We start from the raw sequence: 18760 nt of genomic DNA on the forward strand, positions 1-18760 counted from the left end.
AGTCATAAGCATTACTTTGCCGAATAGTTTCACCTTACTATCACTAAAAGTTATTTTGATTTATTTAGGTCCCTGCTGTGCTGCTGTTGTGCGGGAGGTGAATCAGACTTGAGTGATTGAATCTTGGGGTCCAACGTACCAATTCTATTCTATGCATGTGCGCGTGTGCCCAAAGGCACTTGAACAGTACTGCGTGTTTAATTTTGTTGGCCTATGATTGTATATGACGGTTGAAGAAGGTCGTCATGACACTGCTCGTTGTAATAATTGTGGCTAAAGAATGAACGACGAAAGCATTCTGCTTCGTGGCTTTATATCTTGAGTGACAGCACATTTATTTAACGCTTAAGTCACACACAGTGAAGTGCGAGTAGCACAGGCATGCACAGTTCTGGAAGGATTTGAAATTGCAGCATTCCCCGGTATCCAATCTTTGCAACCGCCCCCTTGAGAATAAGCGTGGCAAGCGATTTGAACCACAAACACTGAGCATGCGTATCCACTCAAAGGAAAGCAGGCAAATAGTCAATGCGTGAGCCACTGTCTCCGATCTAATCTTGCGACAGTTCCCTCTCCATAACTCTTCACAGCAAGCATTGCATATTAAGGTGAGAATCAGCGCTCTTAACAAGGTATATTGAACGCGATGCTTCCCTTCAGAAAACTTCAGCACATACAATGCACCACTCAGCGGACACCAGCAGTGCGTTTATGACAGTGCACGAAGGTCTGTATGTCAGGGCCTCTGTCACCAGGCAATTAAACGTGTTTACGCATGCCCACATGAGCGATATCGGTGTGAAACAGTAATATTGAACTCACGTGACGACCGCAGAAAAGACAAAAACGTTACGTCCTGCTCAGCAGGACTTCGGAAAAGCACAGTGAACTGATTACAAATAAATAATGAAAACAAAAGTACTTCGCAAGCAAGGACGCGAAATTACATATGGGACCAGTTCTCAATGCTTGCATTACCAAAAGGCATGCGCTGTGTGCAGTCATGAACAGAACACAAACACGGCAGGTAGCGATATAATAAAGGATCGCTTATTCAAGGCACAAAAGAAAGTGACACAGTAGCTTCAACTACACCAAAAAGCTCCAAGCCATGTACTAATGTTTCCCAGCGACGACCAATGGCCCGGGAACACTATCAGCGTAATTGTTGCCCTCGACAAGGACTCAGCGACTATACAGAAAACCCTATCCGGTTTCAATCTTGCTTGTGTGCACGATGAGTATTAAATACGTGTACACGAGCAGGAAGCGGCCGCCTAGCCGCTTCACTCGCGCGCACGTCCCTAGTTCAGGTGAAAAAGGTGCACCTCCTCCTTGGGTTCATCGGCGACCCCAGGGGGCAGCGGAATGCCCGAGCAAAGGACTCCGAACTGCGCACGGCCTTGTTGCAGTCCACAGTTTGCGGACCGACGGCTCCGGGCAACGTGCACGTCATGTAGCACAAGGTCATGAAGAACACCTGATCGCCCGAGAGACCACCAGGAATGCCCCGCGGCACTTCGTCGCCACCATCGATCAACGAGTGGCGGTAAGCCGCATAGGCCACCTCGACAGCGGGGATCTCGGGGAAGACGCTGGCTATTTTTCCGGTTCCGCTCTCGTTGTGCTCGGCGTTTACACCGACGTACCTCTGGCCCTTGGCCAGGCAGCCGTCCCGTTTTTCGAAACCCTTCGCCGAATCGCTGAAAGTGAATCGAGGGATCAACGTAACGGTCACCGACGAGAATTCGTTGGTGGACAGAACGCTGTCACCGCACGGAACGCCCAGGTGAAATAGAATGGTCATTGTCACCACAATGATTTTCATATTGTCTTGAGTTTTACGGATTGCTTGCTTTATGCTTGCAATGATTTACGGTTCGTGCAAAGGCAAGCGCACTAAGACACATTTAAGCCCAGGCAACACTGCAAATCTTAGATTAGAGGGGCCATGAAACACTTTTCTAACTAATCATAAAATGACCTAACAATTATAGTGCGTCGTCGCACAAATCTCATTACCCAAATATTTTTCGCATCCTTCACCTATAAGCGCATTTATCTCACCGATACCTGGCTTTCTCTCTTTTTGTCTCCGCTAGCGCGCTGCCAGCTAAAAAGCGGAGAAGGCAAGATAGCAAAAAGCCTGACAAGAAAGCTGAGTGTCGCGGCGGGCAATGGGCTCGTCGGGGCACATTCTGGCGGCCGCGGAAGATTACGCTATGCAGCATACCACTGCCATCTTGGGAGGCCATGCGCAGTAGATGCAGCTACGCGTTGTGCAAAGATGAAATTATTTTTTCGGTGCCTTTTTGAAATCGCAGACGTACATATTTTTGATGGATTTAACTAAAGATTAGAAGTTATATATTACTCAGAATGATATTGCAGTCCATAAATCAGCACACATAGCGTTGGTGGACCAACTGCGTTCGATGACGATGATTGCGGATGCGAGAGCAAGGGACTGCTCAATGCTTTCGACACGACGTTGCAAATTCCCTGCTGCATGCATTGAAAGAATATTAGGCTCACATGTCTACAGGAAGCTCGTTAACAGATCGGCAATGTTTTTACTATGTTCAATAAGTGTTTCAGAGCCGCTTTAGTACTGTTACGACGGTAATTTTACGCACTTCTTTGTATTCTTCCCCACGCCTGTAGAGAAGTCGTCGTGACCGGCTGAGCGAACACGCCTGGGCTTTGTTGCGTACTATTTCAGACAACAATCCGTGCAATAGAGCAGCGCAAGGGTCGTCCGCTCCTCAAAGTCATGTCACAGGTTCAATACCCCCCCCTCGATAGCCGCGTTTTGTTGGACGCACGTTACAAAATCGCTGCTTTACACCTACACTTATTATCTGCCTTTGGAAGCCAATTTCAGACGATTCATTAAAAAGTATAATCATTGGATTATGTGATTACCTACGTGGACGTCGACATGTTTATGCAGACAATTCGCGCATGTTGTAGGAATCCGCCTAGAACTGAAATATCGCACAGTAATTCTCAGGCAATGTATAAAATGTTTTTGGAAACGGCAATAAAGTAAAGGGACAAATGTCTTAAATGTATTTCTTATAAGCATTCGCTCAAAAAACAGAGCTTGTGCTTCCCTTATAATCTTAGCAGGCGGAATATGCTGTGCCGCTGTATTTTCCTCATAACATGCGTAATTACCACGAGTGTGCGCGCTTCCTAAAGCTATGTCGTGACACAATATCTGTAGTCCTCGACTGGTGTGAATCTCAGTCGATAAACATATATTTGCCCTGGAATACCATTCTATGCCAATTCTTATTCATTTAGAAGGGTTGATTGAAATCTGAAGCTTTGTCTTGGTTCTATGTGATGCACATTTGCACGGGGGCTAAAAACTAGGGTCGAAAATTCTCTTGAACTCTCCATTACGGCGGCCCCCCAGGACCAGGTCCACCTTGTGAAGATAAAACACAGTCGCGCATTGAAGGCCACCAATCTCATGGCTTTCTGACTATTACGTTGGGACACTGAAAACCCAAGCTCAACTAGCTATAGTCTGTGCCACATGCAATCATCAAATGGGAAGTGCAACAGAAATGCATTATTAGAGGCAACAATAATTCTGTCAGGTATGCAATTCTCCTGCAAAGCTACTTTCAGTCGTTATCGAAAGTTTGAAGACAACGGCATCAGCCAAAATTAAATTTTCTTCTATTGGAGCTCTGCCACGTAGAAATGATTTAACGCAGTGCTTTGGCAGAGCGCGCGCATCTAGGCTTTACATTTTGATTTCAGCCGGCCTGCATGTACAGGCTGCAAATAAATAATTTTTTGAGGCACCTTTGATTTCCAGACTAGTCCACGGGAGGGTATGGTAATCTGTGCACCACGATGTTGACATTTTCTTTTGCGTATTCTGCGATAGTAGGTCCCCTTGCAGGCTTGTGCTAGGGGGCCTCCTTCTGAATACTCACATATCCATGTATATGTACATATTGTATGAATAAATAAATAAATGATTGACTGATTGATTGATCTCAAGAGCACACTGGCCACCCATTGAAATTCCGCATTATATTCAACAGATAATTTGCTTTTCTTGATGTTTTTTCCAGGTCTATTCGATTATCACGCCACTGGGTAAGCGCTTATTTCTGGCGCGGCCCCCAGAATGGTTATGATGCCTTTGTTATTTACATCTTTGGCGTATTTCAGTGTTTAAACTGTCTGATTTGACTCCATTATTTATTAAGTAATTTGTTTACATAAGTTCACACTAACAGTTTCGAGTGCTTTATGAAGGTAAATTTATGCGAAATCCTCTATTTTTTGTCTTTAAAATGTGGAAGCATAGTTAAACTTGTAATCTTATGTTCCCATTGCCATTACTTGGCTCTTGTTGATGAATTTGCACTGCATACCCTACAAATTTATCAATTTATAATTTACACGTGTCAGAGGTGTTTATCGCATGTGTTCGCATGGTGACATCTAGTTATGCCTTTATTGTCGTTTTTTATTATTAGTCTTTTTTTTCCATAGTGTGTGTATGTTTGCTGCCCTTTATATCATAAACAAAGAAAACTAGCTTATCGCACTAGAATTTTACCCAGAGCATGTCACTCATTTAACACTGCGGCCTAATTACACTTTACTACGCCTTTATTCAAAGTCACATAAACTATTGTATCACGACATGTGGCAACACTTATCTAACTCATTTATCCCTTATACAGCCCATACAAAACAAAGCCATTAGAATAATAACGTTAAGTGCATATCGCAGAAGCGGCTCTTCATTGCTTCGTAGTTGTGATATAATCGCAATTTCTAGTTTATTTAAATGTCGCCTCGTCATTATCATATTCAAGTCATCTTATATAATCTATATGAATTATTCTATATGAATCATCTTATACCATCAAGTGTATTTTGTAGCAGTTGATCTTAAAACTAATCCTACTAGATGTGCGTCAGATGGAAAATTGCTACTATCTGTAATACGGAATAATCGTGGTCGACTTGCCGCATATTTTTCTGCTATATGTATTTGGAACGCTCAACCAAGATATAAGAAACACCATTCATCACTTGGTTTGGTACTTTAAAAAAATGACTGTTTCTTTACGTACTAAACCATTCATCTGTTTAAAATAATGTTCATTGTTTGGCGTTTTCGTCTCGTATTTTTTGTATATTTATCTGTGGTGATCTTCCTCTTGTAATGAAACTACGTTTACGGCTGTCATAATACTGGATTAGTTAGGTCACCACACTGTTTGTGACCTTGGACAGAAGTCGTCTAACAGCCTAGCGCTCTCAGACGTCCTTTTGTGTATTTATCTGTAAGTTGTTTTTTTTCTATGAACTTAATAAACTTGATTTTGGTTCTCACGTCACCCCGTTTTTTAAGCTTTTTCTTCATCAAACATCGTTTTAGTTCTGGTGCCATCGCACAGCCGGAAGCTTACAGTGTGCTTATGGATGAAATGTTTGGATTGTGGTATAACTTGCGAACAGCGTAGTGTAGAAACATAAACACTACATGAGAATAAAGTTTTAACTAGCGAGGTGGACAACATTGCAAGAGAAAAATGTTGTGCAACTCGAACTCATCGATTCTGTCACACAAGTGGCTGAAGCTAGTGTGAAAGTAAATAATTTGTCCTATATAACCAGAGCCTGCTATCAGGCTACATAGTTGTCATCACGAATAGACCGAAAAAGTGGCCTTAAATTTTTTCAACGCACTCACTGCGATAGAAAGGAGTCGCCGAACGTGCCGTTGGGATGCCATCTGATCCCTTGACTGTCCAAGGAGGCGACCAGTTGCAGTGCCATAGAAAAACCCAGCCCGCCGTACAACATTGCTTTTGTGCCGCCAGCGTAGTAAAGAGGCTTGGTCACAGCGCCGACGGCCACCTTCACTGAGTTGCTTGCCGCGTCGTAGATTAGATACGGCAATGCGTAGTTTACTGTATAGCCCAAGATATCGATGCCGGGGCGCGGACGGTAGATGTCAGCGGCGCAGCGGCTGGACTTGACCCAGTACTCCGCGAAGGACGACTCGGCGCTGGGAAAATCTTTGTACAAGCTGTCGAGCGCATCGCTTTCCAGGTACTTCGCTGGGGGCCACAGCTTGAGGCGCGTGGATGACAGCTTCTCGGCGGCGAGCTGCCGGCTCTCGGTGTCCAGCCATTCCGAAGCGTTCAGCATGTCCACTGCGGCCGAGACGAGGCTGTCGAAGCAGGCGCTGACGGTCGAACGCTCCTCTCGCGAGAAGAGCGCCACAGAGCCGAGCGCTGTCACCAGGAAGCGGTAAGGGGTCTCCACGAATCGCTCGCAAAAGTACGGCCGATATATCGTGACGCCCTGGTCGTAGCGGTTCTCCAGGAGCCTGTAGTCTACCGCGGGAGAAAACAGCTGCACGAAAGACCAGGCTATCAGAGACAACAGCTCGGGGTCTTTGTACGATGCCATCACGTCTGCGAATGCCCGAAAAAAGCCCGCGTCGCTTAAGAGAACCTGGTCGCTGTGTTCCACCTCAGGCTCGAGCTTGGACTGCCTGAAGGCGTGAAGCCACTGCTCGGAGTCCACCGACGGCGTGTGCGCTCCGATGTCGGCGATTGTCGCCAGCACTGGATGCACGACGGCCGGCCGCATGTTTGTCAGGAGTCTCCTATAGACATCGCCTTCCATCGTTAGTGCTGAGTCTATGAATGTCTTGTTTACCGCAGAACCGTCGTGCTTGCCGCTCAAGATGAAGTAGAACGTGGCCCAGTACTTGTCGTATCCCCCTGAATGTTTAACCGTGAGGTGATGTTGGTACATCAGGGGTATAAGGGAACCAGGATTCATAGTGATCCGCCAGTTTGGCGCAAATTCTAAGCGCAGTGCCCTCACTTGAAAGAAGAGCGGGACCTGCCACTTGAGCGCCAGCGTCATCAGTACTTCGAGAGCAGAGGCGCTACCTGGCTCAGATTTTTCCGGCCAAGTGAGCCTGCATTCGTTGAAAAAGTTCCAGAATATCTCCACGTTAGAGCCGTACTCTGAGCGGTCGCCCATGCAAGACGAGTACATGGCTAGTGGCTTGAGGCCGGCACGAATTATCTTCGACCCCTGACGTAGCACGTCATTGAATCTTGGGAACCACGACTTGCTTACGTCATCCATAGCCGAGTTGGAGTGTTCGAGGTAGCCCTGGGGAGGCGACCACGCAGAGCAGACGTAGGCGCTGAAGTTGTCGCATGGATCGAGACTGCGGTTTAAATTGCCGAAAAGACGATAGCTGTGACGCAAACAGTCTTCAGTCTCGCACAGCGGCTCGGAAGGCACAGACCGGTTTTTTCGCATGAACATGATCGCAACGATAATTGACGCGACTGTGATGAAAAATACGAAGATGGTGGTAACGACGACATGTCGTTTGGTTATCGGCACCCCTGCTACCGTGACCACGAGACCTGAAACACGCCTTGCCTGCAGCGAGAACAATAGAAAAGAGAAGGAACAGTAGTTCATCTGGGTAGTCTATTTAGTGAACAAGAAAAACCTCCATGGCTGTTTTGTTATTCGTGTTGAAATTCATCGTCACTCGGTGTGTATGACTGGTCCTATATAGTCTTGCTTCACAGTAGTGCAATAACACTTCAAAACCTGATCTTGAACGCTCTGTATTAGCCACCGCGGTAGCTTAGCGGATATAATGTCGCGCTGCTTAAGACTAGGTCGTGGGATCGAATCGCGGCGTTGCGGCCACATTTCGATGGAGGCGAAATGCAAAAACGTACGTGTCCCGTGCGTTGGGAGCACGTTAAAGATTCCCTGGAGGTCTAAATGATTCCCGAGTCCCCACTTCACGTGCTCCTTAATGGAATCGTGGTTTTAGCGCGTAAAACCCCAGACTTCAATTCTAGATACAACTGTCTACATTAGGAGAAGCACCTACAAGGCATATGAAACCGACATTGCGAGACATACCAGAAATAAGTTACGCTATGCATAGTTATATAAAGTCGCAGTTGCACTGTGTCACCTGATGGCGTAGGCATTGCGATTTCGTTGAACGGCGAGGGAAAAAACTAGATTTTGAAAAATATCTACATCCTTCTTCAGGCAATCTGGGGCGATTACTCAATGCCGGTAGATGTGTTTTTACCCTAAGTTTCACAGTACAGCTGCAAGTGACTGTTTGGGTCGGTGATCCTTGGTCTATGTTAGTTAATAATAATAATTATTGGGTTTTACGTGCCAAAACCACTTACTGATTATGAGGCACGCCGTAGTGGGGGACTTCGGAAATTTCGACCACCTGGGGTTCTTTAGCGTGCACCTAAATCTAAGTACACGGGCGTTTTCCCATTTCGACGCCATCGAAATGCAGCCGCCGTGGCCGGGGTCTATGTTAGTTGTCAGCGCGGAAATGAAGGCGCCATTCGAGCAATCATCTTGAGCTTGTAGGTTTAATTCACAGCTTTGTCGCATCGAAGCGGCAAAATAACCACAAATTCCGCTTAATTGTGCAGCACAAGCTATGGACAGGATAAGGAAGAACCGTTGCTGGGAAACAAAACGCAAATAAAGTTGAAAGCGAAGTGCGAGAGAATGACCAAGTATCAGTGATTCTTCACATGCGTAGTATTCCTTGCTAAATAAAGGAGGCAGGTACTCGTGCATGAGTGCAAAAACTTTTTCATATATCTCGAGAAAAACTTGTTAGATTGCAAATGAAATAAACATCAGGGTTCGAGTGACGCACGCTGGAAGTTGGAAGGGGAGGGAGCGAGAAATCTTATCAAACGAAAACTTATTGCGGCATCCTCGAACAGGTCCCGGCACGGCCCCAATGCGCTCAAACGAGACGAAGGGGAGAAGTGGGCGAGTGGCGCGCCATCTGTCGGGGCAGCGCCGTACATTGCGAGGAGGCGATCTTCTGTGTTTGCCGCAAGATGGCTCTGCATGTACGCCAAGCGCAGAAGAAATGTAGCGGAAACGTACTTCGCTACTCGTTTAACTGCGACTTCTGTAATTTACATGCTCATAATTACCGATATGCACCGCAGTATAACTTTCTCCGGCACGTTTCTACGGTAACACCGCGTTCACCAGACGCGCTTTTGTCCCTCTTTAAACCATCGAACTCATGGCCGAGTGGTAGCGTCTCCGTGTACACTCCGGAGACCCTGGTTCGATTCCCACCCAGCGCATCTCGCAAGTTGTTTTTATTTATGAATTGCCTTCCGGGATTTTTCACTCATGGCCAACGCCACCGACGCCGCCAACACCGGATTTTCTGCGACACGACCTCCTTAACGCTATCGCGTTAAAACCGTGTCATTCTCTATCAGCCATCAGCTTCGTTACTCAAATTGTGCAAGGCAACTTGGACATTAGATCCGATTTCGCTGTTGTAGCTGTTACGTGTAAGACGGCATGGGAATGTGTGTAAAAATATAAATGACTGCCTGGGCGAGCAAAATTACCATTTGTACGATGGTAAATAGGTGTTATCCATTCATTTCACGTTTTTTTCTTGCTCATCTTTGTTTAAACAAATAAATCTTATTAGCGAGCATCATGATCAAATCAGTTGTGGTATCATTAAAGCAGCCCATATTGCGCGGGAAGGCAAACCATGTGCAAGCAAACCATGTAGTAATTTATCTCTGAAAGAGCTGTCGTTTCGGAGGGAGCGTGCGAATACAATTTAGGCAACAGAATGCAATGTTTTATCCAGTTTTGGATCTGTGCAGCACCTCTTTCGGATCCCTTCCTTATTTGTTTGCATTATGCAATCCGAATTCCCAGGTTTAATGTCGGCGCTTGACCTTGTGTACATTTCAGTTTGTCTTCGTCCAATGTAGCACTCTATGATTTTGAACAATGACTAATGGTCTCTCCTCCTGGTAATGAATTAATATTTGCATTACCAGATGCGAATTCCTTGCAGAGAGAGAGAGAGAAAGAAAAACCGATGTCTATAAATTAAAAAAAGAAAAATGTGCATTTAGTAAAAGGCAACCCCAGTGGTTTAACCAGCTAAGTGAAGAAACACGTGAGTGGGGCGACTATAAATGTGAACGAAAAAAAAAAAAAAAACTAGCTAGGCTTTCTTTGCTTACTCAGAGGTCTTAAACGCTCAGCGCTCATTGATGTCGGAGGCAAAAAATGCTTAAAGCTGAAAATCTGATTTTTTTTCGTTACATCAATTCAAACATTATGCACAAGCACTTCTGTATATTGATAAACTTGCCGGTCGAGAAACGCTCCAGTTAAAGAGCTCTGTCTGCACAAGGCCTAAGCTATCTCGTCACTTTGTTGGTGTAGCAGGGTCTGCGTAGAGCTTAGTGCAGGAGGATACTTTTATTGAGGTAGGAATGCCGCACTGTGGTACATAGGCGCCATACGCTGTCATGCCATGCCAACTATAGCGTCAGGAACCCACTGCCTGCTTTTGGCCTGAGTTGAGGCATCCAACTGCAATCAGAAGGCGAGCGACGGTCACTGATTTGGGCGTGCATTCTCATTTATACTCGGCAAACTAGAAGCGTAAAGGACCAATTAGAGGGGCGCAATTTCCTTGTATGCCTATGTCCAACGTACTCGAGTATGCCTACTTGTCTGACGCGTGCTTCCTTTTCGCCTGTCTAGCGTCAGCCGACATCGTGACGAGGTGAAATGTCCGGCGAGCGTCTTGTGCCTTGTGACTGTGGAACGCCGGTGTGTGACGCTTAGAGATTTTGGAGCTCGGGGCTTGAGGCCATGATTATTAGGGTCACAATAAACTAAATCTTGTATTTACCCAGATATGATTGATAAAATCGGTAAATCCCTCCTAAAGACTGCGTGAGTAGTTGCACATAACGCTGCTTATTTTATAAGTGAAATTGTTGTTTGGATACTTGCGCGTCCGCATCTAGTGCGCGCGTAATATACACCAATGTAGGCTTCGCTGGCACATTGTGGTTGCAATATAAATCTAGTCAACTGAGGAACTTACCGCTTTTATAGAAATGCCAAGAGGGACATGCCCCCGCATTTCAACGTTAATCAAGCGATGAAACATATCAGTAACACATTTCCATATTATGAGGAAGCTTTAGCTCGGGCCCAACTCCGACGCGGCCTATTCAAATACATGTAAAACGCAAAACCGTTTTTATAAGACAACCCCTGGACCGATTTTAATGAATTTTGTTGTGTATTTGAAAGAGAAAGTTACATTCTATGTGACTGTTGGAAGCGGAATTTCTATTTAAGGCTTGAATTTTCTTAAAACTATTTTCAAATATTTGACCGTTTGAAAAGAATAGAAGCAAGAAGTTTATAAATTCATATCTCTGCATCAAGAACTGATATCGCGGTTCTGTAAAGGGCATCCATTAGATCATTCAAAGCGGAGAAATTCAATATGTCATTTTACATCTTACGTGAATTTGTTACGTTGGTTACAAGAGTTTTGCAAAAGTGTTATTTCCTTATTAATAAATTCTTGTTATATTCATGTGTAACGTATCAATTTTGTCCGCTTTAGATGTACTATTCCATACAATACACACAATTGTATTACCATTTTTCGTTGTTGAGTTACAGAGTTTAAAACTTGATAGTCTCGTTTTTTGAAAATTCTAAATTTTCGCCAATTTTTTACAAAAAATTGACGACCTAACGCGATAATTCGAAATCAACAGTCACTAGATTTTAAGTTTCTCTTTTACATGCAACAAACCTCGTCACATTTGGTGCAGTGGTTGCCGAGAAAAACGAATTCTCCTTTTACATGTGTTTCGATAGGAGCACCCGAGCTAAAGCTTCCTCTTAGCGCGTGACACAACGCACAGGCGATTACGATAGTTTCGCAGATGTCCGCTAAGGTAATAAAAGAAGAGCAAAACATTACGCAGATACTATGTACTGTGGGAATCGAAGTTTTGCGAAGCATGTCGCGGATACCTGACTATGGCAGTGGCCCTGAGAAGGCACGCCTCGACCGGCTCTGTGACTCTCTCGAAGAATTCGAGCAGGCGCTTATAATGCAGCTCGGGCATATGCTGACGGTTAGAAATAAACTGGGCTCGCCTAGCTTCTCGATCATTGCGGACACCTGCCTCTTTCTCTGCGCTCCGCAGTACGTCAAACTCGAGATGCCCAAGTAAACCTCCCATGAACACAATTTCCGGGGTGTGTTCACGAATAGGTGCGGGAAGAATTCTTCGCATTAAAAACATACAGAGTGGAAGCAAAGTATGGTAACGCCAACCTTTCCGCGAGTGCGTAAGGCAGACCGCTCAATGATCGTGCAAAAGACAGCAAGGGAAACACACACACACACACACACACACACACACACACACACACACACACACACACACACACACACACACACACACACACACACACACACACACACACACACACACACGCACACGCACACGCACACGCCCACACACGCGCGCGCGCGTGCAAACGCACGCTTACGCACAAACGGATGAATATTTATGTGTGTTTGCGTCTTATTTACGCCTCCTAAATGTTATGTCGTAGTCGGCGTGGCCAGTCGGGAGGCTCCGGAAGAGCATACTAGCGAGTGCAGGCTCTAAAGAACGAAGTAGAACTCCTCTTTACCCGCCGTGGTTGCTCAGTAGCTACGGTGTTGGGCTGCCGAGCACGAGGTCGCGGGATCGAATCCCGCCCATGGCGGCCGCATTTCGATGGAGGCGAAATGGGAAAACACCCGTGTGCTTAGATTTAGGTGCACGTTAAAGAACCGCAGGTGGTCGACAGTTGCGGAGTCCTCCACTACCGCGTGCCTTATAATCAGGAAGCGGTTTTGGCACGTAAAAACCCCATAATTTAATTTAGAACTCCGCTTCATGGCATACTGAGCAGGCATTCATAGGGACGGGACCAGGTGCGCCAGCAGCGTTTTCCGGTAGCTGTATTGCCGCTTCGGGCGTTGTAGTCGGTGCATACCGGAAGTGACACTGAATTCACTATACCACACTATATAATCATCACGTTGACAACCCTCGAATACATGAGCCGAAAGGCACGTGCTTGCGTTAATTACTAGTACCGGCGGCTCTTCTGGCTAAATAAAGGTAAATAATGGGAAGACGTTATATAATTTCATTCCTTATTAAGGATGGTGTTTACAGAGACAGTTTACTTTATAGGAATATATTCGGTTTGAGTGACTTAAGAGAGGGCCTTTTTTGCATCCTTCTAGCAAGACATTAAGGTGACCTGTTTAACGCGGTTGAGTTTCGGCACCCGTAAAAGTTTCTAGCGCTTCAATTTCCCGGCAGGCAGTGACTTGCACTCTTGTGTTTCCTTTATAACGGCTACGCTTTCTCACTACCCTGCAACTATCATCGTATTTAGTATCGCGCGCGTGTAGTGGTATTCACGCTGAGAAACAGAAACGGCCACGTTAGTACGACTGAACTAAGCAAAGCTACTCACGTCGCATTCGGAACCCTTGGACGAAAACCCCCTGGGCTGCTGTTCTTTGAGCAGGTGAAGGAAAGACGAGAGGGAAGCTCGGTGCTCAAGCCTCGGATCACGTGGCCCCGACAAGCTTCGAGAGTACCGTGATTTAGAATACTCTCCGTGCTCCGCTGTGTCAGGAGCGACCAGCTTGGCGGTGGCGCCTGGGCTAGTACTTGAAGGCGTAGCGACAGACATTGTCGCCTTGCTGCCGGTGTCAGGTAAATTCGGGTGGCATTCCGTCAGATTCGCGTCGCTGGCCTGATGCAGTGGAGATCTAGTGGACTGTGCAGAAAGTAGCTGCGAAGAACTCCCGTCTTGTTCCTTGACCCAAGTCCGATGCGAAGCGTGGGGAGTACTCTCGGCAGCGGCGGCGGCGGCAGCGGGCTGCGATGAAGACTGGAGCTGCGACGAGTCGCGCTCTCGTGCAAGCAAATGGCGGTCACCTTGGACGGCTGGCAACCCTGGTGGCAGGCCATCGGTCTTCACGGGTTGTTTCGAGAAAGATGGTGCCGGTGACGCGGTGGCAGTGGGATCTGGCGGACCGCCGTTGGCGGAACCGTCACGATGTGCAGCGGCGTCAGACGCTTTCCGCTGCTCCTCACCGAAGGACGATAACCTTCCCTTGCCTTTCGTAGGTTCGCTCGTGCCAGCGACTGCTGCCGGGTTAGCCGCGGTGGTGGTCGTGCCTGCGAGTGGAACCGATTCCTGGGGGGAAGTGTCAGTCCCATATTGAATGTCACCGCTGGGGATCTTCCGTTTTGCTTTGCTCTTGCCCGAGGAACTCGAGGAACGAGATATGTCGCTTGTGATCGAAGCCGATGACTGCGTTCGAGATGCGCGCAGCTTCTTGCTCCTTTCTTCTGTGGTGCGAGGAAGCATATTTTTCGTGCGTATTCTTGCTCTAGCAGATTGTGGGAGTGCGCTCTTCGAGTGAGGTCTTCTTCTTCTATTGCAGCCACGTAGCTCAAACGGCGCGTGCAATAGATGACCGATTGAGACGAAGATGATATCAGTGTAACTGAAAAAAATTCTGCTCAGTAATTGCAGCAACTTAATGCGAACGAAATTAATAATTTTTAGAGGAAATGCAAGAAACACGTAAATATTCGTCGTGATCACAAGTTTGATTTCAATATCGATTTCAAGCTGATTGATTCATTGATTGAAAACTTTATCATTCCACCGAGCTGGGGTGCCCACCTCTTAACCTTTACATAGGTAGGGGGGAGAAAGAAGCAGACCCCGCGGGTTGAGGGCGGTGAGTCTTCACGGCCTCAACGGCCAGGCGGATTGCTCGACGCTGGTGGTCTTCAGCCTCGCTCTGGAGCAAGGCCTCCCAGGCTTCTCTACTGTCAGTGCTTTCGTTGGCCTCTGGAGCCAGCACACTCCCATATTATTATTATTATTATTATTATTATTATTATTATTATTATTATTATTATTATTATTATTATTATTATTATTATTATTATTATTATTATTTCATGCTGAGAGCTTGCTCTCCGCCATCATGTGACCTATGTGGCAGCGCGATTTCCAGAGTCGACGGCACTCCCTCTCTACGGGAAAGCGTTAAACCATGCTTGTCAATGTGTCGCTTGAGTGCCAATGACCGCGTTTACCGAGGTGGGCACAACCTTTGTGTGGTAAAGCTTTGTTGTATTAGTAGGAACCTTTGCACTGCCCGTGACGCCATGCAGGTTACCAAGAACTTCCAGTATGGAGTTAGTTTCACCAACTCTAGAAAAGAACCTGCCCATAGCGCTGATTCACTGACATCGGCAACCACAAGGGCGCCGCCGTGTTGCCACTCTGTACAGACGCTCAGGCGTAGACGACGAGCTGCTATTCCGGCGAGAGACGCGCAATCGACACGATGCCGAGCGTTCCTTAGCGCGGTGATGCGATCTAGTTCAGGCGCCTGCAAACTCATCCTTTCATGCACCGTAATTTCTTTCATTGAAATGTTATAAACAGCCATGGAATATTTCTCAAAAATATACGGAATGAACTTTACACATTGCCCATACGTATGTGCTACGTGTGAATGCTTGCTTTCGCATCATATGTTGATTCTTTCTTGCTTTACAAATATGAGAGGTACTAACATGACGGCGTTTTTGCGGTTGCCACTTTTCTTCACCTAGTTTTCCTCCGCAGTCAGTATGACCTCTATGGCCAGATGATGATGATGATGATGATGATGATGATGATGATGATTTATTGGTATTACGTTTGAAACGGTGCGGCGACAAATAGTCATCTAGCCTGCTTGAGTTGCTCCGGTACGCTACATGTGCTTTTCACTCTAGCATTTGTGTATACGTCTCTTTAACCTTCTTTTTATTTTCCTCGTAGACAGCAGCCTCTTCTTGTGTCGGCAGCTTGTCGCGCTGGTTTTAACCGCAGTGCCGCTGAGCTTAGCAACAGTTCTTATTGCACAGACCAATTATGCTGCATTAAAGTGCTGGTACAAGGCGTGGTCATTGACACAATGGTTAATGTGCACACCACTTTTTCTGCTCCTTCGATGAAGATAACCACTTAATTCAACAATGTTGCTAGGGTGTTGCAGTTGGACAAAACGTCACAAGATGTCGCCATAAGCGCGCTGATCCTAAAGCCCCTTAAACTTCGTAAAGTAGCGACACTCTCCTCCTCCGCCTTCCCTCCTCCTCGTTTCTCCTCTCTTTCACGCTCCCTCCTCAACCGTGGCGCCGCCTACGCTGGTTGAGCGTAGCAACGGCGCCGCCTACACTGCTTGAGCGTAGCAACGGCGCCGCCTACACTGCTTGAGCGTAGCAACGGCGCCGCCAACATGCGCTCGTCGCCACTCCGTAGACGCTGCTCGAGCAAAAATGGCGCTGATGCATGGCGCGAGGGCCCGCGTGAGGCTATTAGGCCAATAGCGACGCGGCGTCGGCCTAGGCCAGAGCGCGCGTGGAGGAGGCGGCATTCCTCAAAGCGTGGCACTACTTTACGAAGTTTAAGGGGATTTAGCTTATCCTGCTGCCTGTCTCCGATCAGACGCTATTCCGTGAAGCCTATAAGCCAAAGCTAAAGGTTCAAGCTTCTCTGTAAACGTGTTGCACGTTACGCAATGCCGGTTTACTGGATTTGTATCGGCAGGATGGATGGATGGATGTTATGAGCGTCCCCTTTAGAACGGGGCGGTGGGTTGCGCCACCAAGCTCTTGCTATTATACTTCCTAATGTCCTACCGAGGTTAAACAATAAAAAAAAAAACACTATAAACTTCCACAACCAATTTTTCTGACCCCCCCATTGCGAACTATGCTTTCGTACGTCTCCGTTTTTTGTCGATTCCCTACTTTTCCTCCACCAATCCTCCTATCGCCTAATCCCTATTGCGAACAAGTTTACTTTTACACTGCTCTCGCTGAACCCAAAGGTTTCAAGGAGGCCAGTGGTGCCTAAATCGACCGCAGGGTAGACGTCTTGGCATTCTAATAAAACATGCTCCATAGTTTCCATAGCTTTACCACACCAAGCACATGCTTCTTCTTCCTTCTTATATCTCGCTTTGTAGGTGCGTGTTCTAAGGCATCTTGATCTCGCTTCGAAAAGTAATGAGCTTCCCTTTGACTTAACATAAATTGTTTCAATTTATGATAACTAACACCAGTAATAGTAGCGCCACTAATAGTGACATCTTGCGACCGCTCTCCAAACCACAACGTGTTGAAACGTTTTTACACGAGTGTCCTAATCGCAAATTTTTAGTGAAGCTGTCCAAAGCTATCCTGCGGGAAAATTCTTGGCAGCGAACTGCAAATGCCTTGCGGCAAAGCCAACTTGTGAATTCTCTGTTGCTCTCAATATTGTCACGTGGTGGTGACGTTGAAGAACACAGTAGCAGTACTGTCTTCTTACTCTGAAAAGTGGTGGGGGTGCTTTTCGTTCATGTACCGGACGCCCCCGACAAGCCGTGATCCAAGCCCCGACCGCAAAGAGAACACCAACGTAGTCCCGGACCATCCAGCAAGCCGCCGTCTTCAACAGCTGCCCCCGGATCACGGACTTCTACCTGAGAAGACCAAGAAGATTGTGGCCAAGGCAATCCCAATGGCAGCTCCAGCGTCCCCCATCGCCCTGCAGCAGCCCAGGGAGCCTCCGACGCTCCGCGGTTCAACATTCGAGGACCCGGAAACCTGGCTTGAGACGTATGAGAGGGTCGCGGCATTTAACAGCTGGAACAGCGACGACAAACTGCGACATGTCTTCTTCGCATTGGAAGACACTGCCAGGACGAGATTCGAGAACCGAGAAGCCACCTTAACGACCTGGTACCTTTTCCGAAGGACCTTCCTGCAGACATTCACAAGCGTCGTACCCCGAGAACGAGCCCAAGCACTACTAGAAACCCGAGTGCAGCTGCCTAATGAGACCACCGCGATTTCTACAGAAGAAATGAGCCACCTATTCCGCCACGCCGATCCGGAAATGTCCGAGGAAAAGAAAGTCCGCCTACTGATGCGTGGTGTAAAGGAAGAACTTTTCGGCGGAATGGTATGGAGCCCACCGAAGACAATGGACGAGTTTCTACCTCGTCCAAAGGTACATTAATTGACCATGCATTATCAAATTTGGCATATTCACCAGACGCAGGTGTTATAATGACCGACATAACAAATCACTATCCTATATTTTTATACTTTCACTATACTCATGGCTCCCGTACAAGTAGTTTATATTATACAAACAATCATTCCTTGAAGCCATGTCGAACCCTGACTGGTCCCCGATCTTTTCTACAAATGATCCACAAAAAGCATTTACACTGTTTATCTCTATGCTAAAGTCATGTTTTGATCGTCATTCCGTTCAAGGAAATGCAAAAAGAAATTCGCGTCGCCTCAAAATCCATGGATAACAGATTAGCTCGTAGCGTTAATGCGCAAGAAGGATAATGTTTATACGAAAACCAAACGACAACCATTTAAGTAGAATTTAGCCATTCGGTACAAGAAGTTTTCTAACCAGCTTTCTGCCACATTGAAAAAAGCTAAAAAAAACATGGTACGAATGAAAAATTTTGGAATGCGGTAAAAACGTAAAACAGAAATCGGAAATTGTTAACTCCTTCTTAAACAGGGCAAATAATCGCGAAACTATAAAAGAAATTGCTTATCAGGGTAAGGTATACAAGACCGCCAAAGAAATAGCTGATGCGTTTGCTGATTTCTTCTTTAGCAGCGAGCTACAGTCACCTGCGCATGACAATGCCGTGCCCCAGTGCCTACCACAGTGTTTCTTTTTATTTCCA

The 18760-nt window shown here is 46.5% G+C and overlaps 2 protein-coding genes across 2 annotated transcripts; both read right to left on the bottom strand.

The window, feature by feature from the left end:
- Nucleotides 1–1309: 1309 nt before the first annotated feature.
- LOC140216570 (endothelin-converting enzyme 1-like) lies at nt 1310–1807 on the bottom strand. The gene has a single exon (XM_072286941.1). The coding sequence runs from the start codon at nt 1805–1807 to the stop codon at nt 1310–1312; it is 498 nt and encodes a 165-aa protein (XP_072143042.1).
- A 3926-nt stretch (nt 1808–5733) lies between these two features.
- On the bottom strand, nt 5734–7341 carry LOC129382881 (endothelin-converting enzyme 2-like). The gene has a single exon (XM_055067112.1). It carries the CDS (start codon nt 7339–7341, stop codon nt 5734–5736), a length of 1608 nt encoding a protein of 535 aa, XP_054923087.1.
- Nucleotides 7342–18760: the final 11419 nt, after the last annotated feature.

The sequence above is a fragment of the Dermacentor andersoni genome, chromosome 3, assembly GCF_023375885.2.
Source record: "Dermacentor andersoni chromosome 3, qqDerAnde1_hic_scaffold, whole genome shotgun sequence".
NCBI classification, from domain to species: Eukaryota; Metazoa; Arthropoda; class Arachnida; order Ixodida; family Ixodidae; genus Dermacentor; species Dermacentor andersoni.